This window comes from Lissotriton vulgaris, chromosome 6 (assembly GCF_964263255.1).
Source record: "Lissotriton vulgaris chromosome 6, aLisVul1.2, whole genome shotgun sequence".
Lineage (NCBI taxonomy): Eukaryota > Metazoa > Chordata > Amphibia > Caudata > Salamandridae > Lissotriton > Lissotriton vulgaris.
Genome location: NC_141694.1, coordinates 206778365 through 206806225, shown reverse-complemented (window position 1 = coordinate 206806225; position 27861 = coordinate 206778365). Strand labels below are relative to the sequence as shown.

The window sequence follows — 27861 nt, the reverse complement described above, 5'->3', positions numbered from 1 at the left end:
CCTATACATTTAGACCTCATAAGAATCATAGTTTGACCATGCTTGGGAAAAATGCTATTTGGTTGTGCCCAAGCAGGTAGTATTAAAACAGCTGCAAGCATTGCTGCTGTTAAATATTCTGTTGAGTAATATATAATGTTGAGTAATCCTTGTAATGGGCTGGCTAGTTTTCAGAATCTGTATTAATTACTATTCCTCTTGTATTATTATAGTGACTAATGAGAGAATATTAAGTAGAAGGAGAAGGCTTTCATTATATAGGCAGTCATACGCCATCTCCACTTTTTCCTGAAATGCATAATCGACTCTTTCTGAGATAGTCATCCATTTATACATAGATTTTGTCTCAAATACAAAAAGTGAGAGCATGGGATCAACATAACATACGTTTTTTTTGTTAATTACAAAAAAATCAAAAAATATAACCTGTTAATGCCTGGGGCGTATATGTAGGAAGCTGGCACTGAATATACTATACCAAAGTAAGGTACAGGGTACTCAGTGCCAAGGCCCGCCTTGCAGGATCCGGCTGGTGAGTAACTGGCTCCACCTCCACCTGTTACCAACACCCTGATATGTAAATCACAGGGTGTCCGAACCAGCAGGTGAGGGAGAAATGAAGGACAAGAAAGACCGGGGACGGGAAGGGGACAGCAGGGACAAGCGTTCTGAAATGACAAAACACAGGAAAAGGATAAGTACTAGGCAACATACAATACTACACTCATTAATTCTCACTAGGACACCTTCTACCTTGTCAAGCTGTAATCAGTCTTCCAGCACTAACGTAATTCCCAGTTCATACTCCTACAAAGAAAACGACACGTTATAATATTTCATGTCAGCCTTATACACAATATAGGTATGTAGTATACTTGTTCTCACACACCCTATTATGAGGAAATGAACATCTAATCTGTCCCCTTATTGTAGGATCCTATTAGGAATCTTTAACAGTCTTTGTCCCCAGTTTATAAAACCCTTAGGAGTTGGAGATGTATCTCTCGTAGCACTCTGAAAGGTAATACCACTACAACACTGCAGATGGTAAACAGTACTTTTCTCATAGGAAAAGGTAGCATGAGGTTGCGTCCACCCCAATGCTCCTCTGCCTAGCCAATCAAAAAGCAACGTAGAAAAACGGCAGCATGAAGTTAAAGTCACCCCTATGCTCCGCAAATAACCGACGATCCAAAACACACACTAATTATCCGGCGATGGGAAGTTGTGACCACCTCACCACCCCAGACTTGTTATTCCAAGACACACGGATTCATAACACACGGCGAGGTGTGGAACACCACCACGCCCCGCTGTTAATCCGTTTGTTTAGTCCCCGACAATTCCAAGGACGATTTACATCCACTGCGGCAATCAACACCGGCCACAGTGCTCTACAAACAGAGCAAAACTCCAGGACAAATCAGACTCGCATCAGCCGATGCTAGAGCGCTATGAACAACACTAATGTGGAGGGGAATTAACGCGAGCTACGGCTCCCAACGTAAAACCCCCTAACAGTACCTCTTCACCTCCACGTCTCCGCAAAACCGCTGAACACCGTGGCAGAAGCAGCCGCTCCCACAGACGCCGAACAGCCGGAACCAGTCAATGAAACAAAGGATGGACTCAGTATTACGCGTACCGTCATCTGGGCACTTCCCCCCATATACTTCCCACTGCAAAGGGTGATGGGAGTTATAGTCTGGGTAGGCGCTGTGACAGAAAACCTCACACTCAGAGTCCATTGGATACCCAAAGGCTTTCAGAGTTAAACGTAGATAATACCAAACTCTCTCTTTGTGGTATTGCGGGCCCCAGTAAGGCTTTATCAGAGGGTAGTGGTAAACATTTATTGTACACACTCAGTCAAGAAATGATTTCACACACTCAGACCAATTGTTTGTATCAAAAAGATTTCTTTAGGTAGATTTTATCAAAGCAGGACTTTGTATAGGTAATTACATTTGTTCTTTTTCAAAACAGGCTGATCAGAATATGCAAGCTGGATGAAAGTGACTTTGGTACAGGTTTGTAAAACATTTAAAGACAGTTGATACATGTTATTACTTTGTAATTACTTTACTACTCAGTGTTGAATCAATGCCTAGATATCTCACTGGGACATTTCCTAGACAAAGGTAAGTAAAACACTTTTGCATTAGAACACAGTTGCTTAGGTTTCCATCAACGCAACTCAACACTTAAAACTTTTTCAGAGGAAAATAGTCAGTGCAGTCCTATGGAGAAAAATGTGGTTATCCGTTTGCAGGTAAGCAATCGTCTTGAAGGTTGAATTTCTGGGATTTGAACAAGGGTTCCCTAGGGTTCAGGATGCACTCTAAGAGCACTCTCAGCAGCACTAAGGCAGCCTGGTGCAGAGTGCTGAGCTCCAATGTTAATCTATAGGGCTAGGGGCCATCGGTTGCTGGCTGCTCTCGGGCAAGCCACTGGGTTGACAAGCAAAGATCCCTAAGGTTAAGCTCAAGGCAAGGAGGGATCAGAGTTAGCACACAGGTGCACCCACAGTGGCACAGGGGCGGCTGGGTGCAGGGTGCTGATTTGGTGTGGGGTGCCCTGTTGTTTTTAACAGGAGATCTCTGGTCAGGACAAAGACTGCAGGCTCAGACAAGGAGACTTCATGGAGGCACCACGAGTTGGAGAGGTAAGTTGGGATGTAGGGGGATGCCTGGACGGTATACAACCGTTACAACGCAACTTTTACAACGACCTACCATTACAACGCAACTTTTACAACGCAAACTATTACAACGCATTGCGCTGGGGGGCGCTCTAGGATAGGGAATAGGTTAATTTACTATCCAATAACCTTCCCTACTATCCACGGGGACTGGAGTTGGAATAGTAAATTAAACTATTCACTATCCAGCGCCTAAAAGCATTATGCGTTGTAATGGCATGCGTTGTAAAAACCGCGTTGTAAAGGTAGGCGTTGTAAAAGTATGCGTTGTAACGTCATACATCCTGCCTGGACACCGTTGGTTGGGCCACCTAAGGCCGTGGGGCATCGGGTGCAGTTGTGTCTGTAGGCGTCGGGTTTCCTTACCAGCGCCAGTTGCAATTGGGGCGACCCTCCAGATAGAGGCTTGAGGCAGGTCAGGAATCACCTGTCTCAGGTGGGGTTCGCTGGGGGGGCCTCCTTGTGGTATTGGCCAGTGCCAGAGTCTGGATCTTGCGCGAGTCAGGTGCTCACAGGAGACACATTCTTTGCAGAGAAGGCAGGGCAGGTCCTTTGGGCTCTGGGGGGCTGCTGGCTGCAGGACATGCTGGGTTTCCACTGGAGCAGGTGAGGGAGGGCCAGGCCAGTTGGGCAGGGACCAAGGCACTTGGTGTCCTCATCTTCTTCCTCCTGCAGCCAGACTCTTCAGTCCTTCTTCTTCTTGCTTGTCTGACGAGGCAAGGTTTGCGGTTCACCCTAAATACAAAATTTAGGAGCGTTTCAGGTAGGTACAGGTCGGGACCAATGAGTCCCTTCCTTGGGGTGGGTGCACCCTCTATAATGGCACCTTCCGGTGGGAGGGGGGCATAAGCCTTTCTCTGGTTGGCTGGGTCCCCCCATCTTCAAGATGGCGGGGACTGAGAGTTGTGCTTTGCCTCGCCTCCTTCACTAGGGGGTTGAGGTTGGCAAAGGTGGGCACACCTCTTATCCTATCTTGGTTTTCAGTATGGGTTTAATGGACTGAGAAGTTTGATACCAAACTTCCCAGAATTTAGCAAAACCATTATGGTGCTGTTGAGTTTGTGATGACAAACACCCATACCTGAACAATCCCCAGCCTTCTCTTAATTCTCAGTTAAGTCCTACACCACTGATACAAAAGAGTTCTTAAAGCTTACCTGCATGTATGGGGAAAACCAGCATCTAGAGTCCGACTTTGGAGTAGGTGTCACGTTTAGTGGCATGCTTGTTTTACCTTCCATTTCTAAATATATTTCATTATTTGAGTTAATACCAACCTTTCACTTGTTTACGTATCACACAAAGAGAATCATACCTAATTAGGTTTGACATTATCTATTGAACCATGACATCATATGGGCTGATTTGAAGCATAATTGAAGATATTTTTCGTTTTTTGCAGCAACGGTGACAATAACAGGCACTACAACTATGTCAGCATCTGATACTTTGAACCTTGAGTGTAGTAGTGATGTCCCATCGAGTGATAGCATGACATGGCAAGTGGTGAGCAAGGCTGGAGGTTCGCCTGACCTTCAAGCATACTACAAAAACAACAATGCAACTCTTTATATTCCAAATGTGCGCCAGTCTTGGGAAGGTGAGTAGAAACTAAGTATGTTCTGCCTTTTCTTGCAATATGGCCCTAAACTAAGCTTCAAAACCTTGCTTGTAATAAACAACAATACTTGCCACAACCCCTGATGTCACTTATCTGGCTCTCAATTTGGACAACTTTTGACTATGCATATGAGGTATACTAGGAGGAATGTACCAGAAGTTTGAAAGTATCTTGTACCTCACCAAGCCATAAACCTAAGGTAAGACAGAGGCAGCAAAAAGCTGTTCCACAATATAATCAGTGAGTGAGGGTCGCCTGAGGAAATGAACCATTTAAAATACAAACAGGTGGGTCAACAGAAGATTCAACAAACTGGAAGTTCCCTAGTCTAAAATACCCTAATATAACCGAAGGAGATCATTGAGCAACAGTATTTCCCAGGCCTAAATACTGATTAAAGCTGATTCCCAAACTCTTTTGCACATGGAGGTACAAGTATTTCTACAAATGGCTCGATTTTAGGAGTGAAAGATGTTTAAAAAAGGGAAACATGTACTCGCAAAGGCAGTTACATTTAATGGTACGTAATTTTGTGCATGACGAAATAGTAATCAAGTGTCCTGTTGTGGTGGTTTGGAACACCTACAGATTCAAGGGTTTTCTGCCCAATTATATTGCTTAAACTGAGGCATTTACTTGAGTCACGGGTAGAAGTAACACTCTTTCTAGCTATAGGCCCCAATCCAGAACTGAGGCAATGAAGTGAAAAGAGTTTCTTTCTGGGTAGAAATATGTTCCCATGTAGAAACTCCTCCACATTGTCTTGAATTGGAAAATATTTTTAAAAGAATTTCTGGAATAGTGCATGTGTAGCAGGTTTTCTTGTGAACTATAGCAAACACTTGAATAGTCTGAGCTAACTATAACTGATCTGGTGCTACCACCACCAGAGTAATGTAACACATATGTTTACAACTAGAGTGCTAACATTCTGTATGTATAACAACAAAAGTGCTGCACACATGAAGCTGTACAGCCTAACCCATTTCCTTTGGAAATGAAGAAAATTAGAAGAGTGCTTTTTGTCATGAAATTTATGGTTAGAGCTCTATAAAGCACAAATTAGGTCACATTTTCTATGAGTTCTCAAATACCTCCCTCATCAATTTCAGTACAACATTCTGACATCCAGAGTAAAGCGTACTTCCAACACCAGCAACAGTTAGTTAACTTCCTAGTTATCAACCCCCACCTCACCACAGAGTTACTTATCATTTGTATTAAAGACAACAGTGAAACACTCCTGAACCCTATTTTGATGGAAAAAGAGCTCTTGAAGAGAAGTCTGCTGTAAATGATAATTGTGATTTTAATGCAAGCATAAAACCAGCATGTTAAAAATGTGAGTTTAGATATGATTGATTAGTATTTAGAGGCATAATGTATTTTAGTTAGCCATAAGGCCAGGCTGTAAGCCAACTCTGCACGGCGGAATGGTCCCCAACATAGTTTACCCATGGTACTGCGGTAATCGCTTAGCTAATCCATGATTGGCATGTTCAACTTTCCTATACTACAGTATATATTGCAGAAATACATCTCATAGAATGAAAAGTTAATTTGTGTATTGCAGCATGTATTGTGTCATCCCCTAATGTGACTAAGGATAATATGGCTTTAAGCCTACTGCCTGATTGCTGCAGTTTGACCCTGAAGCCTGACCTGTAAAAATGACCCTTTTGGCAATGGAAAACCTATTTAAATATTAATAAGTCACCCCTATGTAGTTCTTGTACCTCACCAGGTAGGGTGCATGGTATTTAAACGTGAGACATATAGAAATGTTATATTACCTAGTCACTGCAGTGAGGAATCCCCAAGATCTATTTTTACTGTGGGAAGACCTGGCTGTCGTAGGAGGAATCTACAGTATACATTTAAATATTAATTATTCTGCTATCAGGTTTGGGACAACCTAGAAGAATGATTAGTTTAGTTTAGTTTAGTTTAGTTTTTTAATTTAAAATGCGCGAGAGCTACCCAAAAAGGGTTTCCCGGTGCAGAAGCAGGTCAAGGCGTGATAGACAGAAAGCATTCTATTTATCGAACAGCCAGGATTTTAGCGACTCGCGAAAATTGATATAGTTTGTATCATTACGAAGAGCAGTGGGAAGAGAATTCCAAAGTGAGGGGCCTAGGTGTGAGAAGGATTTGCCGCCCATCCGGGCTAATTTGAATTTCGGGACAACAAACCTTCCTTGGGTGACTGATCGAAGATTGCGAGAAGGAAGGTATGGCTTGGCCAGGGCCAGCAGGTAGCTGGGAGAACTACGGGATTTAATTTTGTGCATATAGTTAAGCGCCTTGAATTTTATTCGACACTCGATTTTCAGCCAATGTAGTTTGCGTCGATAAGTCAAGATGGGGATGGTCCTAGGGACTCCACATAAAAGTCTAACTGCGGCATTTCGTGCTATCTGTATCTGTGAATTACCGATTTGTTTGATCCCACATAGAGCACATTTCTGCAGTCGAGCCTTGATGTAATTAATTATATCACAGTAACAGGCATGACTCTAATCAGTAAGACTGAGTCCTCTAAACCAAAACAATAACCGAGATGCCAATACTGATAAAAATTCAAAACACTTTCATGATTGGCGTAAGGATCATCAAACAATGCAGCCATAAGCTCATCAATAGCTTTTATTTCAATAATACAAATTAATCTTTTGTTTTCATATATCAAAAAATCAAATTGATTGAATAAGGGTGGATTGAATGAGAGAGTTTGATTGCAAGTGGTGTGTAAGTAGATTGAAGTATGATGTGTTATTACATTTTCATACAGTTTGATAGATTATGTTGGTGTATTGTATGTATTAGTATATTTCCTTTTTTGATATATGAAAACAAAAGATTAATTTGTAATATTGAAATAAAAGATATTGATGAGCTTATGGTTGCATTGTTTGACAATCCTTGCTCCAATCAATAAATTGTTTTGAATTGTTATCAGTATTGGCATCTCGGTTGTTGTTTTGATGTAATTAAGGCATTGGGTTCATACCGGTTTCTTACGCTGACGACACCCAGCTCCTCTACCCTTTCAGCTCCCTTGGCCCTAAAGTCAAGGAAAATTTCGCTGAGGGCATGAGGGCAGTGTCACATTGGATGGCCACAAATTGCCTCCAATGTAACGTTGCAAAAACCGAGGTCATGCTTTTTGGCAGGGCAAGTCTTCTTTGGTCTCCTGAATGGTGGCCGCTGGACTTGGGCCCAGTTCCTACATCTAAGCCTCATGTAAAAAATCTAGGGGTTAAGATTGATCAAAAACTGACCCTAAAGGAGCACACCAATTACACTGCAGGACTATGCTTTCACACCATTGGCCTCCTAAGACGAGTATTTCCATATCTCCCAGATACCTATAGGAAGACACTCGTGCAGGCTCTGGTTACTAGCCGCCTAGACTACTGCAACGGCCTGCTGACGCTAGCAAACGCCGATGCAGTAGGTCGTTTGCAGGTAGTCCAGAATACGGCAGCTAGGCTAGTCTTGGGTGTGTTGGCCAGGACTCCCTCCACGCCTTTGTTGGTAGAGCTTCACTGGCTCCCTATACGGCAGCGTATTAGTTTCAAAATATGCTGTACGGTCCACAAATGTTTATATGGAGACAGTCCTAAATACCGCTCCCAATCCCTTGAACTGTACCAACCCAGCCGGTCACTCCGTTCAAGCAACCAAGCACTCCTGAAACCCCCTTCAACAAAAAGAGCTAGACAGGGAGACCGAGCATTTTCATCAGTTGGTCCTGTTCTTTCGAACAAACTTCCTATGGAAATGAGGATGAACACCAACCATCTATCCTTCAGAAAGGCCCTGAAGACACTCCTCTTCCAGGAAGCATTTCAGACCCCCTAATGCACCTTAAAAGATTACAGCAACTCTTTGGCCGGCAAAGCGTGGAGATACCCTCATGGGATTGAGTCCAGCGCGATATAAGAAATTAAAATAAAATAAATAAATTGACTGCGGTTTTTCTGGTTGCTTCTGGTAGCATCCAACAAATTTTCCGCAGCCATTTAATGATGGTGAAGCAGATTGCTGCGACTTTGACTGATTGGGGATGCATACTAAGTGCATCATCAATTATGATGCCTAAATTAAGGACTTGTGGTGAGGGGATAGAAGATCACCCATTTTGCACGGCCAATGTTGCTGGTTCCAGAGGTCTTTCTGATTTTCCAACACCAGTACCCTCCGTTTTCTCTCCATTTAATTTCAGAACATTCTTTTGCATCCATGATGCTGTATTGTTTAGGGCAGTTTTTAAAGTAGAGGAGGTAGTTGTGTTATGTGAAGATAGGGAGAAAATAATATGAGAATCATCGGCATAGGAAAACATGGATGCCAGATTTCTCAGCCATCTCAGCCAATGGTCTTACATAAAGATGAAACCGCTATTTTTACCATTTATCAAACTCCTCCCAGAATAAAGGCCATATCCTTGGTGTAGAAAGGTGCTTTTCTTCCTCTTGCAGAAACAACAGTTATAATAGGGCTCATGAACGTCTTTAAAGAAGCTACCTCTTCAGCAGTAAATGTAAAGTGAAACCTCGGAAAAGTCAAGCCTTTGTTCCTCAGGCCTATACTAGCCAGCTTGAGTCCAGGGTAAGGGAAGTGCTTCCAGAACCAGTTTTGACTGACCATAAAGTGGGTACAAATGTTCTGCAAAAGGCAGAAAGGGTCTCCCCATCTTGGATTTTAGGAAACAGGTGAACTGTGGGGTGTCTTGCAGCTGGGCAAACAGGAACTGTTGAATAACGAGTAGGGTGGCCAGTTAAAACGTTTACCACATTACTTAGAGAGGAACAATCTGCCCCCGCCCACCAAATTGCTAGTGCGAACTATAAGTTGGGCTTCCCAAGGCACCCTCCACGGAACACTCTCTGAGCCTGTGGAACAGAAAGAGGACTGCACCTACTGTTTGAGACCTGTGTGGAGGCCTGAATGGCTGGACCTAATCTTGTTTCCAGTTTTCCAGTTGGCAGCAGATATTTGCATTGACTACACATGCAAACGAGTACGGGACAGTACAGAAAAATGCATATAAAAGTTGTGGAGGAACTATGTGAATCTGGGTGGTACCTCAGGGAGCACCATTTTCTACCTACAAATGCAGCAAGAGTATGGTCCGATACCACGCACAATAAGCACTGACTCTTTATTCTCATATTTCAGCCATCTTATTATACCAATATCATATTGTTTCCCCCATCTTCTTTTCTCAGATTGCCACTCTATTTCAAACATCTCTTCAATTACGTTTGCTTGGAAAATAATATGCAGCCATGTCACATTAATTCTCTTTTTCTCCCTCTATACACAGGTTGATGAAAACAGATCACTGATACGCTGCTCCTTTTATTCACTGAGTGTTTATTGTAAATATCACCTTCATTTGAGTACATGATTCCCCCATTTTTTTACTTTCTCTGGTCACACAATTTTTGGGGATAGAACACTGCCTCTCACTGTCTTTTGGCAATGCCCATTTTGACTTGGAGGGCTGTATTACTGATATCTTTTACAGCCTCGAAAGAGTCTTTCAAATGAAGCACATGTCAGCTGTGTTTACTATTTAAGAAATCCTGAAGTGCATAAACATCGAACCATAGAACTGTCAACTGTATGGTCTCTATTCGCAGTTGGATATTGCTGATTTTATTTGGAAATGAACTTTATTTGACATACATCTATACCAAGTAAGGACATTGGTTTTGTACCAAAACACAGATTTTAAATAAACATTTAAACTTATACTTTTTGTAGCCGGCTATTGGGATACCAATCCCACCACTTTAAACTCTAATATTGAATTTAGTGTGTTCCAGCCCTCCTCACAAATAATAATCCAATTTCTACCAGGACACAGCAGAAGACTCCAAAGGTCAGTTAGCTGACCCCTTGGGTGGCTGCAAGGGCAAAAGAAGCTACAAGTGGCCTTTTGTCCTGCAGTGCCCACCTGACCAGTTGCAACTGTGCCTGACTGGACCCTGCTGGTTGCCTGTGCTTGAATGACTCCTAACCACTAGGGGATATCCCTGAGGTACTCAGACCCTTGACTGTGCCTAACTAGACTTCTCCCACATGCTCTGAAAAACAATTCTGTCTTCCATCTGCTGTAGGACCAGAATGAAACAACTGAGCCAATCTGGGCAAGTGGCAACTTTAGTAGGCTGAAAAAACAGGTTTCTCCCACTTGGAGCTTCTCTACAGCAACAAAACCAGTTCAGTGGGCCCTCTGCAGGAAGGTATCTGGCCTCATGGAACTAATTGGAGGGTACAGCCTGCATCCTTATCCCACTGGAGGATTCCAAGCGCTTTTAAAGAAACTAACGATTCAGAAAAGGGGGTGGTGATGAACAGAGTGTCTGAATTAAGCAGCCCACTCTTACCCAGTCCAAAGATCAGGGCTTGATCCATCACCGTTATTTATCTCACTGCACCATCCCAGCTCAGAACCTGGCTATATGCAAATCAGTCTGAGAATTGGCTTGGTAGTTTGGTCTGCCCTGTTCCCATGATGCACTGGGCCAGGGTCAGGCTAATTTGCATATAGCCAAGTTCTGAGCTGGGATGGTGCAGTGAACTAAAAAACGGTGATGGATCAAGCCCTGATCTTTGGACTGGGTAAGAGTGGTCTGCTTAATTCAGACACTCTGTTCATCACCACCCTCTTTTCTGAATCATTTTTGTCCACCATAAGCGTGGAAGGGTATACTCAGATGTGAGTCCCTTGCTCATTGCACCATCAGGATTCAAGCAAGCCGGGCCGAAGACGGCTGAAATGCCAGAAACACCGTCCCCGGTAGCTTGTTTCCTTCCCAGTATAAGAATTGGCTTGGTAGTTTGGTCTGCCCTGTTCCCATGATGCACTGGGCCAGGGTCAGGCTAATTTCCATATAGCCAAGTACATACTTAACAATTTTAGGGAGAAAGCAGCAAGACTGTGGTCCTGATTAGCAGGATCCTAGTCAGACTAGTCAAAAACCAGAAAAACACCAGAAAAAAAGTTGGGGTAACCATGCAGTCAGATACTACCTTCCTACATAGCACAAAAAAGCAGAAAGCATCAACTGTGGATATCTGGTCAGCCGGACCAGGGCAAAGTTATAAGTTTAGGCTAATCGTGATGATGTACAGACCCACTACAGGAACCAAGTTATGCCCGCTGAACAATAGGACCTTAGATCCTCATTGCAGAGAATCGCAAGGTCCTGTGTCGAGGATGTGTCACACAGCCAAGTGATATAAGGTCCAGGTTGTAGATGAATTGCAGAGTGCTGCTTCCAGGGAACTGCAGGGCAGTGATGTGAGCTGCTGCATTGTTGTTGAGGATTGATTGAGAGAAGCCTGCAATGTGAAGTCTTGCATCAAGGATGAATCGTGCACCACCTAGTTTCGAAGAGACTGCAGGGCTTGTAGGCAAAGTCCTACCTCATCACTGAAGCTGTCATCAACAAGAGACTTGCGATGTGAGGGCCTGTATCGGGGAATGCATTGTCCAGCAGTGGTTCTGAGGAGGCTAGGAGGTCAATGCGAATTCCTTGCACTGGAAGAATGGCCACAACAGAGGCAATGTTTCATGCCTTCTTGGGGTTGCGCCATACAGCAGAGGAGATGAGTCAGTTCTGGTGGACCCATGATCGGGCTAGCAGAACACCTTCAGGCCCCCTTCCAATTGTCCAGGACTGGAGAGGCAGGGTAGAACTCATAGTCGCAGAGTCCAGATGCTGGTTACAAGAGACTAGACTCTGGAGTCACTCTGGGGGGCCTGGGTACAGGTTGGATGTCCAGTCCTTCTCACCCAGGCAGAAGGGCAACAGGTCAGCACAGCAGGGCAGACAGCACTTCAGTGCAGCGGTCCAGCAGAGTGGCAGTCTTCGAAGCAGCACAGCAGTCCTTCTTCCTGGTTGAGTCTTCCACATGTCCAGAAGTGTATGAAGACTTGGTGTCTGAGGGCCAATAATTGTACCTGGTGCCCGCTTTGAAGTGGGAGAAGGTGCTAGGGCATTCCCTTTGAAATGTATACATTTCCTATCTCCCCTGCGCAGGCTTCAGACTAACTATATGGTATGTGGGAATGCAATCCTTTGTGTGAATGCAGGACACAGCCTGTTCAGGTGTTAGTGGGGCTGTACCTAGCGCGCCGTCCCATCCTGGCAGTGATGGCCCATCCAGGCACATCCAAGCTTTGTGTGAGGCTGTCAAGGAGAATACACAATGACCTAATACCAACTATACCTAGTTATGTGATCCAGAGACAGGTTGCAAGCAATAAATGGCTAAGACAAGAAAATTCCAACCTATGAAAAGTAACATAGCGCAAAAATGATTGAATGCACTCCTTTCAATTTTAAACTCCCTTAGTTGGTTGAAAAATTCTCAAAGGTGATCGTTTGGCACTCATACTTGACAGTTCTTAAACCCAGAAGCATGTGTTTAAAACTAGAAATAAGTAGTGCGCCGTCTTGCCCCAGCGTCAAGATGCACTGCCGGTATTGGCAAAAGCCGATAATCTCATGCTGTGAATCCAGTGTCAAAAGTCAAAGTCAAAAGCCAGCTTTATTCGATTAGTTAAAATCATAAAAGCAACAATACAATGCAATTTATAAAAACAATTGTTAAAAAATTATTTTACATATCGTATATTTCATATGTTTAAAACAGTTAAAAAATCAATCAAAGTGATATGTAGGTCCGGTCAATAGTTTAGATGTTAATACAAAAGCAATACATTCGCAGTGAAGTCATAGGAAGAATAGTTAATGTAAAAAATATTATCTAAGTCTGCAGTGTAATGAGGGCGCCCTTCCAAGTCCTTCGGGGATAGCTTCCTGGTTTTTGTGCGCATAGCTGCGACCAGAAAGCTAGCAACCCCGAAGATTATCTTGTTACTCCCTAGTAACTGTAAATGAAGTAACGCTGGGCGCACCTGCATAAAGCCTGCTTCCCTTAAGATAGGGACCAAGTATAATTTTCTACTCTTCTTAAAGTGCTCACAAAACATTACAAAATGTATAAGGGACTGCTCTGAGAAGTTATCGCAGCTACAAGGAATTGACTCATCTGGCACCCCCCATACAGGGAAGACTCCCAGTGAATACTGTATGATGTTGAACCTAAATCTAACAAGAAGGTGTCGATGGTATGGACGGCTTACAATTGTTAGATAAGGTTCAATCGAGGGTGTAGCCAAGAGGAGAAAGTTTGCTCTGGCTCTGGGTTTAGTCAGCTCCTCACTCTCCCGCTTTAACGCTGCCCTCCTCAGGAAATTATCCTTAATCCATTTCACGTCCCCCTTGCAAATTGTATTAGGGTGGCTAAAAAGATTGGGCCTACCAAGACTTTCCAGGGCGCCCTTGATATAAGCCAGCCACGGGATCTTTAGAACACTATCCAGCGCCATGCAATCCCTAAGAATAATGTGGTTAATCCTAATTTCCTTATTCAGCCAGGTTTTGGCCCAACACACCAATGGGGAATCCAGTGAACAACCAGTAATCCAGAGAATACATTGGTTTGAGGCATATGAGCTGTAGATCATATGTTTTTGCATAGATTGCCATCTAGTGTTGGGTCCGGATGTTTGCACTTTGTTTTTCTTTGAAGAAGTCTTTTCAGTCACGAGGTAGGTGACTCCTCCTTTCAGTGATAGTACGCATGGGCATTTTCGCAATTTTTGCACTTCGGTTCGGCACTGTTTCTTCGGGCCTCCATTGACAGCCAATGCACTACCCTCGACCGTATTGTTTCCCATTCTCCAAGTATCATTTGCTCTCAAAAACCTTCGATCGGAACATTCGAGGAGGGCCGTTGGGCCTACCCGCGCCGCGATTGGTAGCAGCTGATGGAATGGACTCCATCCAAGTTATGTCCAGGGTGTCGCGCTAAGTTTCCGCGCACCGACTTGCATGTGGTGTGCAACCTTTGCCTATCCCTGGAACGTGACGAGAAACACTGCAAAGCGTATTGGTTGTTTCGGTCCAAGAAGACGCTCCGTGCCCGCCGGGCTCGACGTCATGAAATGTACCAACAAAGCAGATCTGCGCTGGACCTCCTCAAAGACGGGTCCAAACATAAAGAAACGCAAGCGCAGGAAGTCAAAATGGAAGAGGAATTTATCTCTATGTCCGAAGCTGACTCCGATGCCGAAAACCTCACACTGGGCCAATGGATCGTGAGTAAAGACACTTCCTTCCCATACCATCTCCTTTATAAAAAAGGCTCCGGTCCTTCCTCTGCCTTCAGGTCAAGGTCGGCACCCGGGAAAAGTTTTTGAGCGCCCCGCCTTTGGGTTCGGCGCCAAAAGATAAACAACTGCCTTGCGGCTCGAGCTCTACCCATTTCCATGCCAGTGCCTCCCCGAAACTTTTGCCAATAAAAACAAAACACCTTCTGGTTTCCGTGCCACCATTACATAAACCTAACGTTCGACGACAAAACTGGCAGCAAAAGAAAGTACTGCAACTAAAGAGCCTCTGACCGATAATCCATCATTGGATCCGAAACAGAAGGAGATTGTCATTAACCCAGAAACTGGACATATTCATGCCAAACTTGCTGAGAAAAGAAAAATGGGCCTACCAGAAGACTACCACATTCCTCTAAAGAAGAAAAATGTGGGCACTAACCCTTCTCCACCATATATCCCACCTTTTTTACCTACTGATCCAAATTTACTGATTACATTCACACATTTCCCTACACCACCATCACCTGACCCACAAGATACAGGGGATGGGGAAATGGATGACTATGCACCACAATATGCACCACAGCATTTTGATCCCAGATAATGACCCTGGCCTATATCCACCCAGGCCTTCGCCCCCAGATGACAACCTTGGTTACATTGAGCTCCTTAATAGGGCTGCACAATATCATAAAGAAAGTTTAGAGGAGGATTTTTTGTTGGAGACACTGCGTTCATCTCAAAGGGCTACATAAACATTAACAATGTTAAAGGTGATGCTCAAACACATGAAGGACCCTGTAAGAGCTAGGATCATCACTCCCGGGGTGGAGAAAAAATACAAAGCTGCACCTAATGACCATGTGTAATATCAATGGCCAGTTACCCTTAGACTCTCTGGTCATTACCAATGCTCGTAAGAGAGTTAACTCTGAAAGAACACGGGACGCCTATCCTCCTGAAAAGGAGTCCAGATTATTAGATGCTTTGGGGAAAAGGATAGCCTCACAAGCAGCAAATATTTGGAGCATTGCCAATGCCCAAGCATTGTTGGCAAGGTATGATAGAGCTCATTATGAAAAACTTGAAAAGCTCATGGAATTCATACTGGATAAGAATAAGACTAAAGCCAGTGACCATATTCAAGAAGGTAAATTAATACCTAATGCCTCTATCAGGTGGCGTTAGATCAGGCAGATACAGCAGCTTGGGCAGTAAACACTAGTGTAACACTCCGTAGACACGCTTGGCTAAGGATTTCATAGTTCAAGCCTGAAGTACGCGCCTCTATTCTTAATGAATCTTTTGATAAAGAACATCTCTTTGGCCCAGCTGTCGATGTGTCACTAGAAAAGATGAAAAAAGCTACCGAAGTTGCTAAGTTACAATCACCTTCTAACGGGGTTCCTTTCATCGCTCATTCTATAGGGGCGGCTCCAAAAAAATATCTACAGAGAATCCCTCCTCTTCTTGCAAAGGCAACAATCAGTTGCCCTCTTCAAGAGGTTATTTTAGAGAAGGATATAGAGGAAACAACGGCAAGAGAAGAGTTAGTGGTAGTTCAACAAGCACCTTCCCTGCCAACATCAAGCAGTGACTTATTTCCCATTCCCCAGATCTTTACACTCCTGTCGGGGGGTGTCTTTCACAATTTCTACCCATTAGGAATACGATTACAACAGACAAATGGATTCTACAAATTATTCAATCTGGTTATTGCTTGGAGCTTACAAGCACTCCACCGAATATTCCTCCAAGGTCACACCTCATGTCACAAGAACATCTCACCCTTCCAAAGCAAGAGGTTCCTTCTATGTTGCAATAGGGAGCAATAGAACCAGTCCCTTTACAATACCAAGGAACAGGAGTGTACTCCCTCTACTTCCTAATTCTCAAAAAGGACAGCTCTCTGAGGCCTATATTGGCCCTCAGAGAACTAAATCTATACATTCAGGACCATTTTCATATGGTAACACTCCAACTAGTGCTTCTTCTCCTTCAGCAAGGGAACTTTCTATCCACTCTGGTTTTAAAGGACGCTTACTTTCATATTCCAATACCCCCTGCACACCGCAAATAACTCAGTATTGTGGTAGAAGGCCAACATTATCAATTCAAAGTCCTTCCCTTCGGCGTGACAACCGCTCCCAGGATTTTCACCAAATGTTTAGCATTAGTCGCAGTGCACCTTAGAAGACAACATGTTCACGTCTTCCCATACTTAGACGAGTGGCTCATAAAGGTCAGTTCGCACAGCAGCTGTCTACGCCATACACAAGGCACTGTGCAACTGCTTCACCACCTAGGATTCACAGTAAATCAGACCAAATCCCAACACCAACCATCCATGTCTCAAGACTATCCAGGAGCTACTACAGACACACAAAAAGCCCTAGCATTCGCAACTCAAGTCAGTCAGAATCAGGATGTCTCAGTTCCAGCCTCAACACTCCTTACCAGCTTGAGAGTTCATGCAATTACTGGGACGGATGGCATCTGGCATTTTCATAATTCCCTACGCAAGACTTCAGATGCATCCCCTACAGGAGTGCTTAGCAAGTGAATTGAACCAGGCTCAAGGTCAGTTATCAGATCTAGTGATTTGAAAGGACGACCCTTTAGCGAACCGGTTCAACAGATAGTACTGACAGCAGAAGCATCACTGACAGGTTGAGGACCGCATCTCCAAACCCACACAATTCAAGGCATGTGGAGCTTCCAACAAAAACAGCTTCATATAAATCATCTAGATATTTCTGGCTTTGAAAGCATTTCAAGCTCAGCTAATAAGCAGAACTGTACTAATTCGTACAGACAACATGACAGCCATGTACTACATTCAAAAACAGGGGGGGGGCGGACACAGGGCCATGGAGTCATAAGACACCAAGAACCCAGTCAAGTCAATCTGGCGATCTGGCACCTGAAGTCCTAGAGTTTGGCTATATTAATCTACCACCAGACTGTATGAATATTATCAAGGAAGCTAGACGTCCTACCACAAGAGCCTGCTATGCAGCAAAGTGGAAGCGTTCTGTGATTTACTTTAATACCAACCACATCTACCCGCTTGATGCTTCTGTCCAAAACATTAAATGCTATTTGTTACATCTACAACTTTCCAATTTTGCATTTATGTCCATACATTTACATCTAGCTGCTATATCTGCATACCTTAAAAGTAGACAGCATCTATCTCTTTTTAGAGCACCTGTCATTAAAGCGTTTATGTAGGGACTCAAAAGAGTTATTCCCCCGAGACGTTCACCTGCTCCGGTGTGGAATCTCATGGTTATTCTGACCAGCCTAATGGGTTCACCCTTTGAACCATTGCACAGATGTGAACTGCAATTTCTCGCATAGAAAGTTGCTTTCCTAGTTGTTATCACATCACTCAGAAGAGTGGGTGAACTTCAAGCATTAACTATGGAAGTACCTTTTTTACTAATGCATCAAAACAAAGTAGTTCTTGATACCAATCCTAAGTTTCTTCCTAAAGCCATTTCTGCTTTTAATGTCAATCAATCTGTTGAGTTGCCTGTGTTCTTCCCTCATCCCGATTCAGTGGCAGAAGTGCACTACACACATTATATATGAAAAGTGCATTGTTTTTTTACATTGAAAGGACAAAACCTTTCCGTAACATAAATCCACTTTTTTTCTCGCTTTTGCTCCGCCACGTAAAGGTAATCCTATATCAAAATCAGGTATTGCAAGGTGGATAGTCAAGTGCATTCAAATATGCTGTGCAAAGGCTAAATGAACATTAACAGTTTCCCCTAGAGCACATTCTACACGCAAACTGGGGGCTTCTATGACATTCCTAGGAAATATACCCATTGATGATATATGCAAAGCTGCAACATGTTCTACACCTCACACATTTACAGAACACTATTCTGTGGATGTGTTGGCTGCACAGCAAGCTAGAGTAGGCCAAGCAGTTTTCCGTACACTATTTCAGACCTCTGCAACAGCTACAGGTTAGCCACTGCTTTGGGAGATAACTGTTATGTAGTCTATGCAAAAGCATATGATCTACAGCTCATATGCCTCCAAAGTAAAACGCTACTTACCCAGTATGCATCTGTTCTTGGCATATAGAGCTGTAGAGTAATTTGCGCACGCCCGTCTCCTGTGTACCTTTACCTGTTGCAGTAACATCTTACTTAGATACATACATTCATGGACATCTGCTTCTTACTTTAACTAACTCCATTATTACCCTCTGCGGGAAAACAATCAAACAATGGAGTTGATGCTCATGCGCACTATCACCGAAAGGAGGAAACACCTACCTCGTGACTGGAAAGACTTCTTCGAAGAAAAACAAAGTGCAAACGCTCAGACCCAACACAAACGGCGATCTATGCAAAAGCATATGACTCTACAGCTCTACATTTAATTTAATTTAATTTAAAAGAATTTATAAAGCGCGCATATGCCGTGCGGCTTCAAGGCGCTGGTGAACACTAAAACCAGAAACAGGGGAGCAAGAAGATTTTAGGCTGGGAAAGCTTTCAGGAAGAGAAAGGTTTTAAGTGATTTTCGGAACTCCATATAGGAGGCAGCTGAGCGTAAGGCCAGCAGGAGGGAGTTCCAAAAGGAAGGGGCCAGGACAGAAAATTTCAGGCCCCCCATCCGGCTCTTCTTGAAGCGGGGAACTGTCAGAAGAAACATAGAGGAGGCGCGCAACTCCCTAGTAGGCTGATAAGCTTGAATTGCCAAGGAAATATAGGCAGGCGCCGTTGCCTCTCGGGCTAGGAAGGTGGTACAACCTAGTTTGAATAAAGCCCGCTCCTTAATCGGTAGCCAGTGAAGGGACTTCAGTAAGGGTGAGGAGTGGTGAAATTTGGGCAGCCCGAAAATCAGTCAGGCCGCCTGGTTCTGAACTGACTGAAGGCGCTGGAGGGCATAGGCGGGAGCACCGTTATACACGATGTTCCCGTAATCTAGCCGAGAAAGAACCATCGCCATCAGAATCAGTTTGAGGGCAGAGACAGAAAAGAAACAGGAGATTTTCCTAATGGTTCGGAGCATAAAAAAGCAGGAAGACACGACAGAACTAATCTGGGAGTGAAGGGTGAGTTGATGATTGATGGTGATACCAAGGGCCCGATTCACAGAATGAACTTAAGACTAAATCCTAAACTTACTACTATTTGGTATTCACAGAATGCACTTATTACTTTCGGGATTCACAAAGTGAACTTACTACTTTCGGGATTCACAGAATGAACTTACTACTTTTCGGTATTCATAGAATAGATTTAAGACTACTAACTTTACGTCCGCACTCGGGCCGTAAATTCCGGCCCGGAGGCGGAGTTTCCGGCTTGGGGGCGGAGCTTACGGCCCGGGGGCGGAGCTTGCGGCTTGGAGGCGGAGCTTCCGGCTCGGAGGTGGGTATTTAGCCATGGCTGAAATCTCCACCTCTGGGCCGTAAGCTCCAACTCCAAGCCGCAAGCCCCGCCTCCGGCCCGGAAGCTCCGCCTCCAGGCCGTAAGCTCCGCCCCCAAGCCGGAAACTCCGCCTCCGGGCCGGAATTTACGGCCCGAGTGCGGACGTAAAGTTAGTATTCTTAAATCTATTCTGTGAATACCGAAAAGTAGTAAGTTCATTCTGTGAATCCTGAAAGTAGTAAGTTCACTTTGTGAATCCCGAAAGTAGTAAGTGTATTCTGTGAATACCAAATAGTAGTAAGTTTAGGATTTAGTCTTAAGTTCATTCTGTGAATCGGGCCCCATGGGTTTTGACAGAAGGAGAGGGTGAGGGGGGAAACCTAGAGACAGGGACCAGGGACTGCCACTGCCGCCGGTCAAAACTAACTCAGTTTTATCCGGGTAGAGTTTCAGATGGTTGTGATTCATCCAATCCCGGATAAATAGCATGACCGACTGAAAGGAGTGAACACCAGATTGGGAAGGGGAAAGGTTAAAGATCAGCTGGACGTCATCGGCGTAATTGTACACCGTGACCTCCATCTGTTGCAGAGCAAGCACAAGGGGGAGGATGTACAGATTAAATAGTAAGGAAGAAAGGGAGGACCCTTGAGGAACACCACACTGAACTTCTCGCGGGGGAGCTGCAAAAGTCGGCTAGATGGACAGCCTGAGTGCAGCCGTTGAGGAAGGAACGAATCCAGGCCAGAGTTGAACTCCCCATACCCGCCGCCATGACACGGGATAATAAGATGGAGTGATCAACCGTGTCAAAGGCAGCGGATAGATCGAGGAGGACGAGGGCCTGGGAGGTGTTAGTGTCTAGCCCTTCCCTAAGCTGGTCCATGACCGAAATGACCACGTTCTCGGTCGAGTGTCGAGGGCGGAAGCCAGACTGGCAGGGAGCAAGATAGCCGCTGTCCTCTACGAAGGAGCTCAGTGTCTGGGTGACATGAGTCTCAAGTACCATACCCAAAAAAGGGAGGAGCGAGATCGGACGGTAGTTAGCAGGGGAAGCAGGGGAAGCAGGGTCAGCCCCTGGTTTTTTCAGAATAGGGGACTCGTTCAGAAAAGTCAGAGGTGGCAGGTAGGAGTCAGAGAACATTTTTCACAGGACATGGGCCGGGCAGACGTCGGCTGGGGATCCTGACTTAAGACAGGCCAGGAGGGGAAGGAGAGATTCCTTGGTTAAAGGGGGTATGATGTTAATTGTCGACCTGTTATGCTGGGGCTGGGGATCAGAGAAAGAGGGGGGGGGATGTTGGATTTAATCGGAGCGACCTTGTCGATGAAATAGTTATTGAGCAAATCGCACAACAACTGAGAAGGAGGAATTTTGGGAGATGTCCTGTCAGAGGAGGCCAGCTCGCGCACTATGGCGAAGATTTCCCTGGGCTGGCTTTCAGCGGCAAAGATTTTCTCTGAAAAATAGTCAGTCTTGGCCTGTAAGATGGCGTTTTTATATTCCTTACATACAGTTTTGTAGCGGGCTTTGCGGTAGGGGCAGTAAGCAAGCCTCCAGGCGCGTTCCGCTTGGCGCACCTCCAGTTTTTTTGTCTTAAGGAGTGGGGAAAACCATTTATTTGCCTCATGAGCGCGCCTAACAGTGACAAGTCTCAGAGGGTTTTCTTGCCAAGAACATGCCAAGAACAGATGCATACTGGGGAAGTAGCATTTTCCTTATCCAATTTTAATGAAATTTACACAGAGGCCAAGTGATTTCAAACTTTTAATGTAGTAGAAATTCCCACCAGGCATTTTTAGGTCGAGCTATTTACAGCTCTGAACTATTGGAGTTAAACCAAACTCTCTGACCAAGAGGATTCCAAGCCGGTTTCCTCCCAATGCATGTTGTCTACTGAACCGTAACGCTTCGCCAGGCGCGTGCTTGGCCTCACTCGCACACACCATGCTGGTTTCCTCCCACTCGCTCGCTCCTCTGCTCCCCCGCCATTCTCGTGTTACTTGCAGCTTCGCGCTGCATCTCCTCAGGGGTCATCTCGCTTCGGATTGCACGCTGTTGGCATTTTATCTGAAAGAATAGCGCCTTCTTGTTAATTTTCCACACACACCACCCTTGCCGCGTTTCTCACTCTTTCACACAAGGGCGGCTGCATTCCACAGTGGTTTCTCTCTCTCCATTGTATGCGGGCCGCACTGCTACCGAAATATTACAGGAACCACGTCTTCACTATTTCCTACTTGTTTCTGCTGTGTGTGCTCTGTTGTCTGTTCACTACAACTGAGTTGTCAATAGACTTCTGCTAAAACGTTACAATAAAAGGTGCTCGCCTTTTATCTTGGTGGCTTATTTCAGCTCTCTCCTCCCAGATGTAAAATGAACTGCGGGGGGCCTTCTTTCTGGATCCTTGTATGCTCTGCCCCTATCCCCATTTTACCTTTCCTTTCTGTTCCCCTTCCCTTTTTAGGTCTCGTACTGCCAATGCGCAGCATTGGTGTTGAGACATATAGAGGCTGCCTGCCACACTTTCCTCACACTCCAGTTTGAAATGTCCTTCTAGCAGGGGTATGGCACATTAGGTAAGCGAGCTTCACAGCAGGCTGAACTCATCTTCTTTCAGCCAAACGCCGGTTGCCCTTCCAAACTCGACTCACAACTCAATGCTAGGTTTACACCATGCGCGCGACCTGTATCCTGGATATCAACTTCTCCCCTTTCTCGAAGCCTCTGGGTCCTAGCGCTTCCGGGTCTTCTGACAGGCTCTTAGCGCACCAGGGTGTTTCCAGGACTCGTGACCAGCAAGCGGCAGTTGCCTTTTGCATGCGGGGATAATGATGCTCATAAAACTACAATTCCCAGAATGCAAAGTACTGGTGGCTAAAAAGCTGGGATGTCGAGTTAAAATTTAGACAACCATAATCCACACTCCTCATTGCCTGAAAGTATTTGGTTTCAAAACATTGTACTTCGCTGAACCCACATGCTTTACATATCCACCATTCCCGCCTCACCTTCCAGTTGGACTAATAGTGATTCGTGAAACATTTATTTCAGGTACTCTTTAAAGGGATTTATTTACCAGCTATTCTGTAGTGAGCATATTTTTTATTACTTGCACACTGCTGCATGCTGCACACCCCTGCACGCTGCACACTGCTGCATTACTCACACTGCTGCATGCTGCACACTACCACACGACTCACACTGCTGCACGCATTACTCAGTACCACTCAATGCCACATCACCACTCAATGCCACATCACCACTCAACGCCACAGCACCCCTCAACGCCACAGCACCACTCAATGCCTCAGCACCACTCAATGCCACAGCACTACTCAATGCGACAGCACCAGTCAAAGCCACAGCATCTCTCTACACCACAGCATCCCTCAATGCCGCAGCATCACTCAACACCACAGCATTACTCAACGCCACAGCATCACTCAAATCACTCAGCACCACTCAACGCCACAGAACCCCTCAACGCCACAGAACCACTCAACACCACAGCATCACTCAATGCAACAGCATCACTCAACGCCACAGCATCACTCAGCACCACTCAACGCCACAGAACCACTCAATGCCACAGTACCACTCAACACAACAGCACCACTCAACACCACAGCACCACTCAATGCCACAGCATCACTCAACGTCACAGAATTAGTCAGCACCACTGAATACCACAGCACCCCTAAATGCCACAGCACCCCTCAATGCCACAGCACCACTCAATGCCACAGCACCACTCAGCGCACAGCCTCCCTCAATGCAGCAGCATCACTCAATGCCACAGCATTACTCAATGCCACAGCATCACTCAATGGCACAGCATCACTCAACGCCACAGCATCACTCAACGCCACAGCATCACTCAGCACCACTCAACGCCACAGAACCACTCAATGCCACAGTACCACTCAACACCACAGCACCACTCAACACCACAGCACCACTCAATGCCACAGCATCACTCAACATCACAGAATTACTCAGCAGCACTGAATGCCACAGCACCCCTCAATGCCATAGCACCCCTTAATGCCACAGCACCACTCAACGCAACAGCACTACTCAGTGCACAGCATCCCTCAATGCAACAGCATCACTCAATACCACAGCATTACTCAATGCCACAGCATCACTCAATGCAACAGCATCACTCAACGCCACAGCATCACTCAGCACCACTCAACGCCACAGCACCACTCAATGCCACAGCATCACTCAGCACCACTGAATGCCACAGCATCACTCAGCACCACTCAACACCACTGAAGGCCACAGCATCACTCAGCACACCTAAAGGCCACAGCATCACCCATCACCACTGCACGCCACAGCATCACTCTGTGCAACCATTCAACAACAACTGGTTCTAATATGTTCTCCCAATGTTTCAAGCTTTATTACAAATGTCACAAAAAGATGTTAATATTTCAATTCTGTACTTGGATTTTCATCACAATAAAATACACTGAACATAATTTTCCCAAAAGTTATTTACAAAAGTTTAAGCTATTGCCATTATAAAATTTCAATAACTTGTGCTCACACTGCTGCACGCCTCACACTGCTGCACGCTGCACACTGCTGATCGCTGCACACTGCTGTATTACTCACACTGCTGCATGCTGCACACTACCTCACGACTCACACTGCTGTACGCCTCACACTGCTGCTCGCTGCACAATGCAGCATTACTCACACTGCTGCATGCAACACACTGCTGCATGCCACACACTGCTGCACGCCACACACTGCTGCACGCTACACACTGCTGCACGCCACACACTGCTGCATGCTGCACACTGCTGCATTACTCACACTGCTGCATGCCACGCCACAGCACCCCTCAACGCCACAGCGCCACTCAATGCCACAGCATCCCTCAATGCCACAGCATAACTCAATGCCACAGCATCACTAAATGCATCACTCAGCATCACTCAGCACCACTCAACGCCACAGAACCAATCAACGCCACAGAACCACTCAACACCAGAGCATCACTCAATGCCACAGCATCACTCAATGCCACAGCATTACTCAACAGCACTCAACGCCACAAAACCCCTCAACACCACAGCACCACTCAACACCACAGCACCACTCAATGCCACAGCATCACTCAATGCCACAGCATCACTCAGCGCCACAGAATCACTCAGCACCACTGAATGCCACAGCACCCCTCAATGCCACACCACCACTCAATGCCATAGCAGCACTCAATGCCACAGCACCACTCAGCGCACAGCATTCCTCAACGCAACAGCATTACTCAACGCCACAGCATTACTCAATGCCACAACATTACTCAACACCACAGCATCACTAAATGCCACAGCATCACTCAATGCCACATCATCACTCAGCACCACTCAACACCACAGCACCACTGAATGCCACAGCATCACTCAGCACCACTGAACGCCACAGCATCACTCAGCACCACTGAACGTCACAGCATCACTCAGCACCACTGAAGGCCACAGCATCACTCAGCACCACTGAAGGTCACAGAATCACTCAGCACCACTGAACGCCACAGCATCACTCTGTGCAACCATTCAACAACAACTGGTTCAAATATGTTCTGTCAATGTTTCAAGCTTTATTACAAATGTCACAAAAAGATGTTAATATTTCACTTCTGTTCTTGGATTTTCCTCACAATAAAATACACTGCACATAATCTTCACAAAAGGTATTTACAAAAGTTTAAGCTATTGCCATTATAAATTACAATAACTTTTATTTAAGTATTAATTATTTGAAAAAAATTAAAAGCCATTGTTATTTGTAATATCAATACATCTAAGTCATGTAAATACAAAACATGTTGTATTACAAATGCTATAAGTGTCACATTTGCAAAAGTTAAAAGTATTGGCATTGTAAATGACAAAGTTATTAATTTAGCTATTTTCAAAACCAACACATAAATATAAAATGTGTCATTTACAAGACCAATAGGTCTAACTTTCCTAATGCGACACCTATTGCATTGCAAATGCTTGTTCTGGAATATGTTCAAATACACTTTTGATCCTGGGTAGCCAAGCGAACATTCACCCAATGCATTTCGAGCAGAAAGCCCTTTGTCTGGGGTAGCTGTGATAAAACAGCAGAAGTTCATCAGAATAACTTACTTGCATCTTTTAAAAATACTGTTTGATAACAAAAAAGCACCTGTAGATTTAAACTAGCACTTATTGCTAAACAAACACATGAATAAACCATGTTGATGGCAAGAAAATCTTAAATGGTATTACCCCCATGCAAACCTATATCAAAAGTGATATGAACCAGACAGTCAAAAAAAAAAGAAACTCACAGCGCACCAATGAAAATGATGCAATTGTGAGTGAAACAGCATCATGATCCACGGACTAGCTACTCCTGACTAACAGACCCAGTGACTGTGTTCCCCAACCCCAGTGAAACAAATACTGATCTCCTCTCAAAGAAACAACCCCCTGTAGCCCGCACCTGTAGAAACATAACTGCTAATCCCAATACAAACTCCCCTTTGCAAAAAAATACACAAACCAAATACGTGAATAAATAACATTTTAACAAAAATAAAACTGACTAAAAAAGCAAACAGGATCATAAGCACATCTCTAAGCATGGGCGGAAAATCCGTTCCGCTCGCGGATTTTTCAGATTTTTGGTAAATTCGCAATCCGCGAACTCTCGCGAATTTACCGAAAATCCGCAAATTCGCACGCAGCGGATTTTTTTGCTTGGTGATACAATATTGCGGCGTTCACTTACCGTAATTCAGCGTTTGCCGAGTTGTTTTCTCAATATTTTACGAGTGCTGCCCCATTTTGGATCTTGCTGCGGGATCCCGTGGGAGTTTGGCGACGCATCGCGAGAGTTCGCAATTGCGAACATGTAGATGCGGCGGGCAGCAACAATCTCGCACTTCCGAAATTACAAAATTTGCAATTCTGCACAAGAAATCCACCAGCAAGCAGCATAAACCTTCTGAAAATGATGATTTTTATCTGAATAACTCCTCAGGTTGACATTTGCCTGCACTGTTTTGGATTTGAGGCCTTTTAGACTTTCTTTCGATCACTTTTGGATTAGAAATCAACTTTCACAAGTAAGTTTGTTTGGGGCATTACAGTTGCTGTTCTGCAGAAAAACGAGTTTTGCTAAACTGAAAGCACTCAGCAGGTGCAAAAGTTCACTCATCATTAGTAACCATTCCCTGTAGTGCTTCCTGAGGGGCCCCTCCAGAGTTCAGTTGCCTACGTACAGTTGCTGTTCTGCAGAAAAACGAGTTTTGCAAAACTGAGAGCACTCAGCAGGTGCAAAAGTTCAAACTCATCATTAGTAACCATTCCCTGTAGTGCTTCCTGAGGGGCCCCTCCAGAGTTCAGTTGCCTACTTGCAACTATTCTATGACCCTGCTCTGACCCTCATAGCAGGCTCATAGAATAGCTACAAGTAGGCCACAAAGGTCCTGGGAAAAAAAATTGCACTGCAACAGAAAGCAAATTACATATAAGGAAGCAGGTGCCAGACAGGAAGTTTAAATTCAGTGACACATTAATCAACCCCAAATTAATTCATGTCAGTTGAAGCAGGGCAGGTGTGCTTGCTTTTCCCCCCCATAATCTACAGTGATAATTCAGAGGGTGGCAGAGATGTACCAGAGGGTGGCATGGGTGAATCAGAGGGTGGCAGTGGTGAAACAGAGGGTGCTGTGAACCTGTGATGATGAACCAGACGTAGAAACAACAAAGTCTCGACCGTTGCGAGCAGACAAGTAAGTTCGCAATTGCGAACTGGTACAAAACCCTCGCAAACTGGCAGAAACCCTTGCGAACACAAAAAAAATCCGCAAATTCGCGAGAGTTTGCGGATTTTGCGGATTGCGAGTTCACAAATACGCAAATTCGTGAACGC

General features: G+C 44.8%; 1 protein-coding gene across 1 annotated transcript in view; it reads left to right on the top strand.

Annotated features, from left to right (window-relative positions):
- LOC147707028 (adhesion G protein-coupled receptor F5-like) overlaps nucleotides 1–27861 on the top strand; it is a 1085534-nt gene that overhangs the window by 690174 nt on the left and 367499 nt on the right. Inside the window, exon 12 of the mRNA XM_086926248.1 lies at nucleotides 4104–4301. Within this exon, the coding sequence (XP_086782374.1) occupies nucleotides 4104–4301 (198 nt within the window). The remainder of the gene's footprint in view (nucleotides 1–4103; nucleotides 4302–27861) is intronic.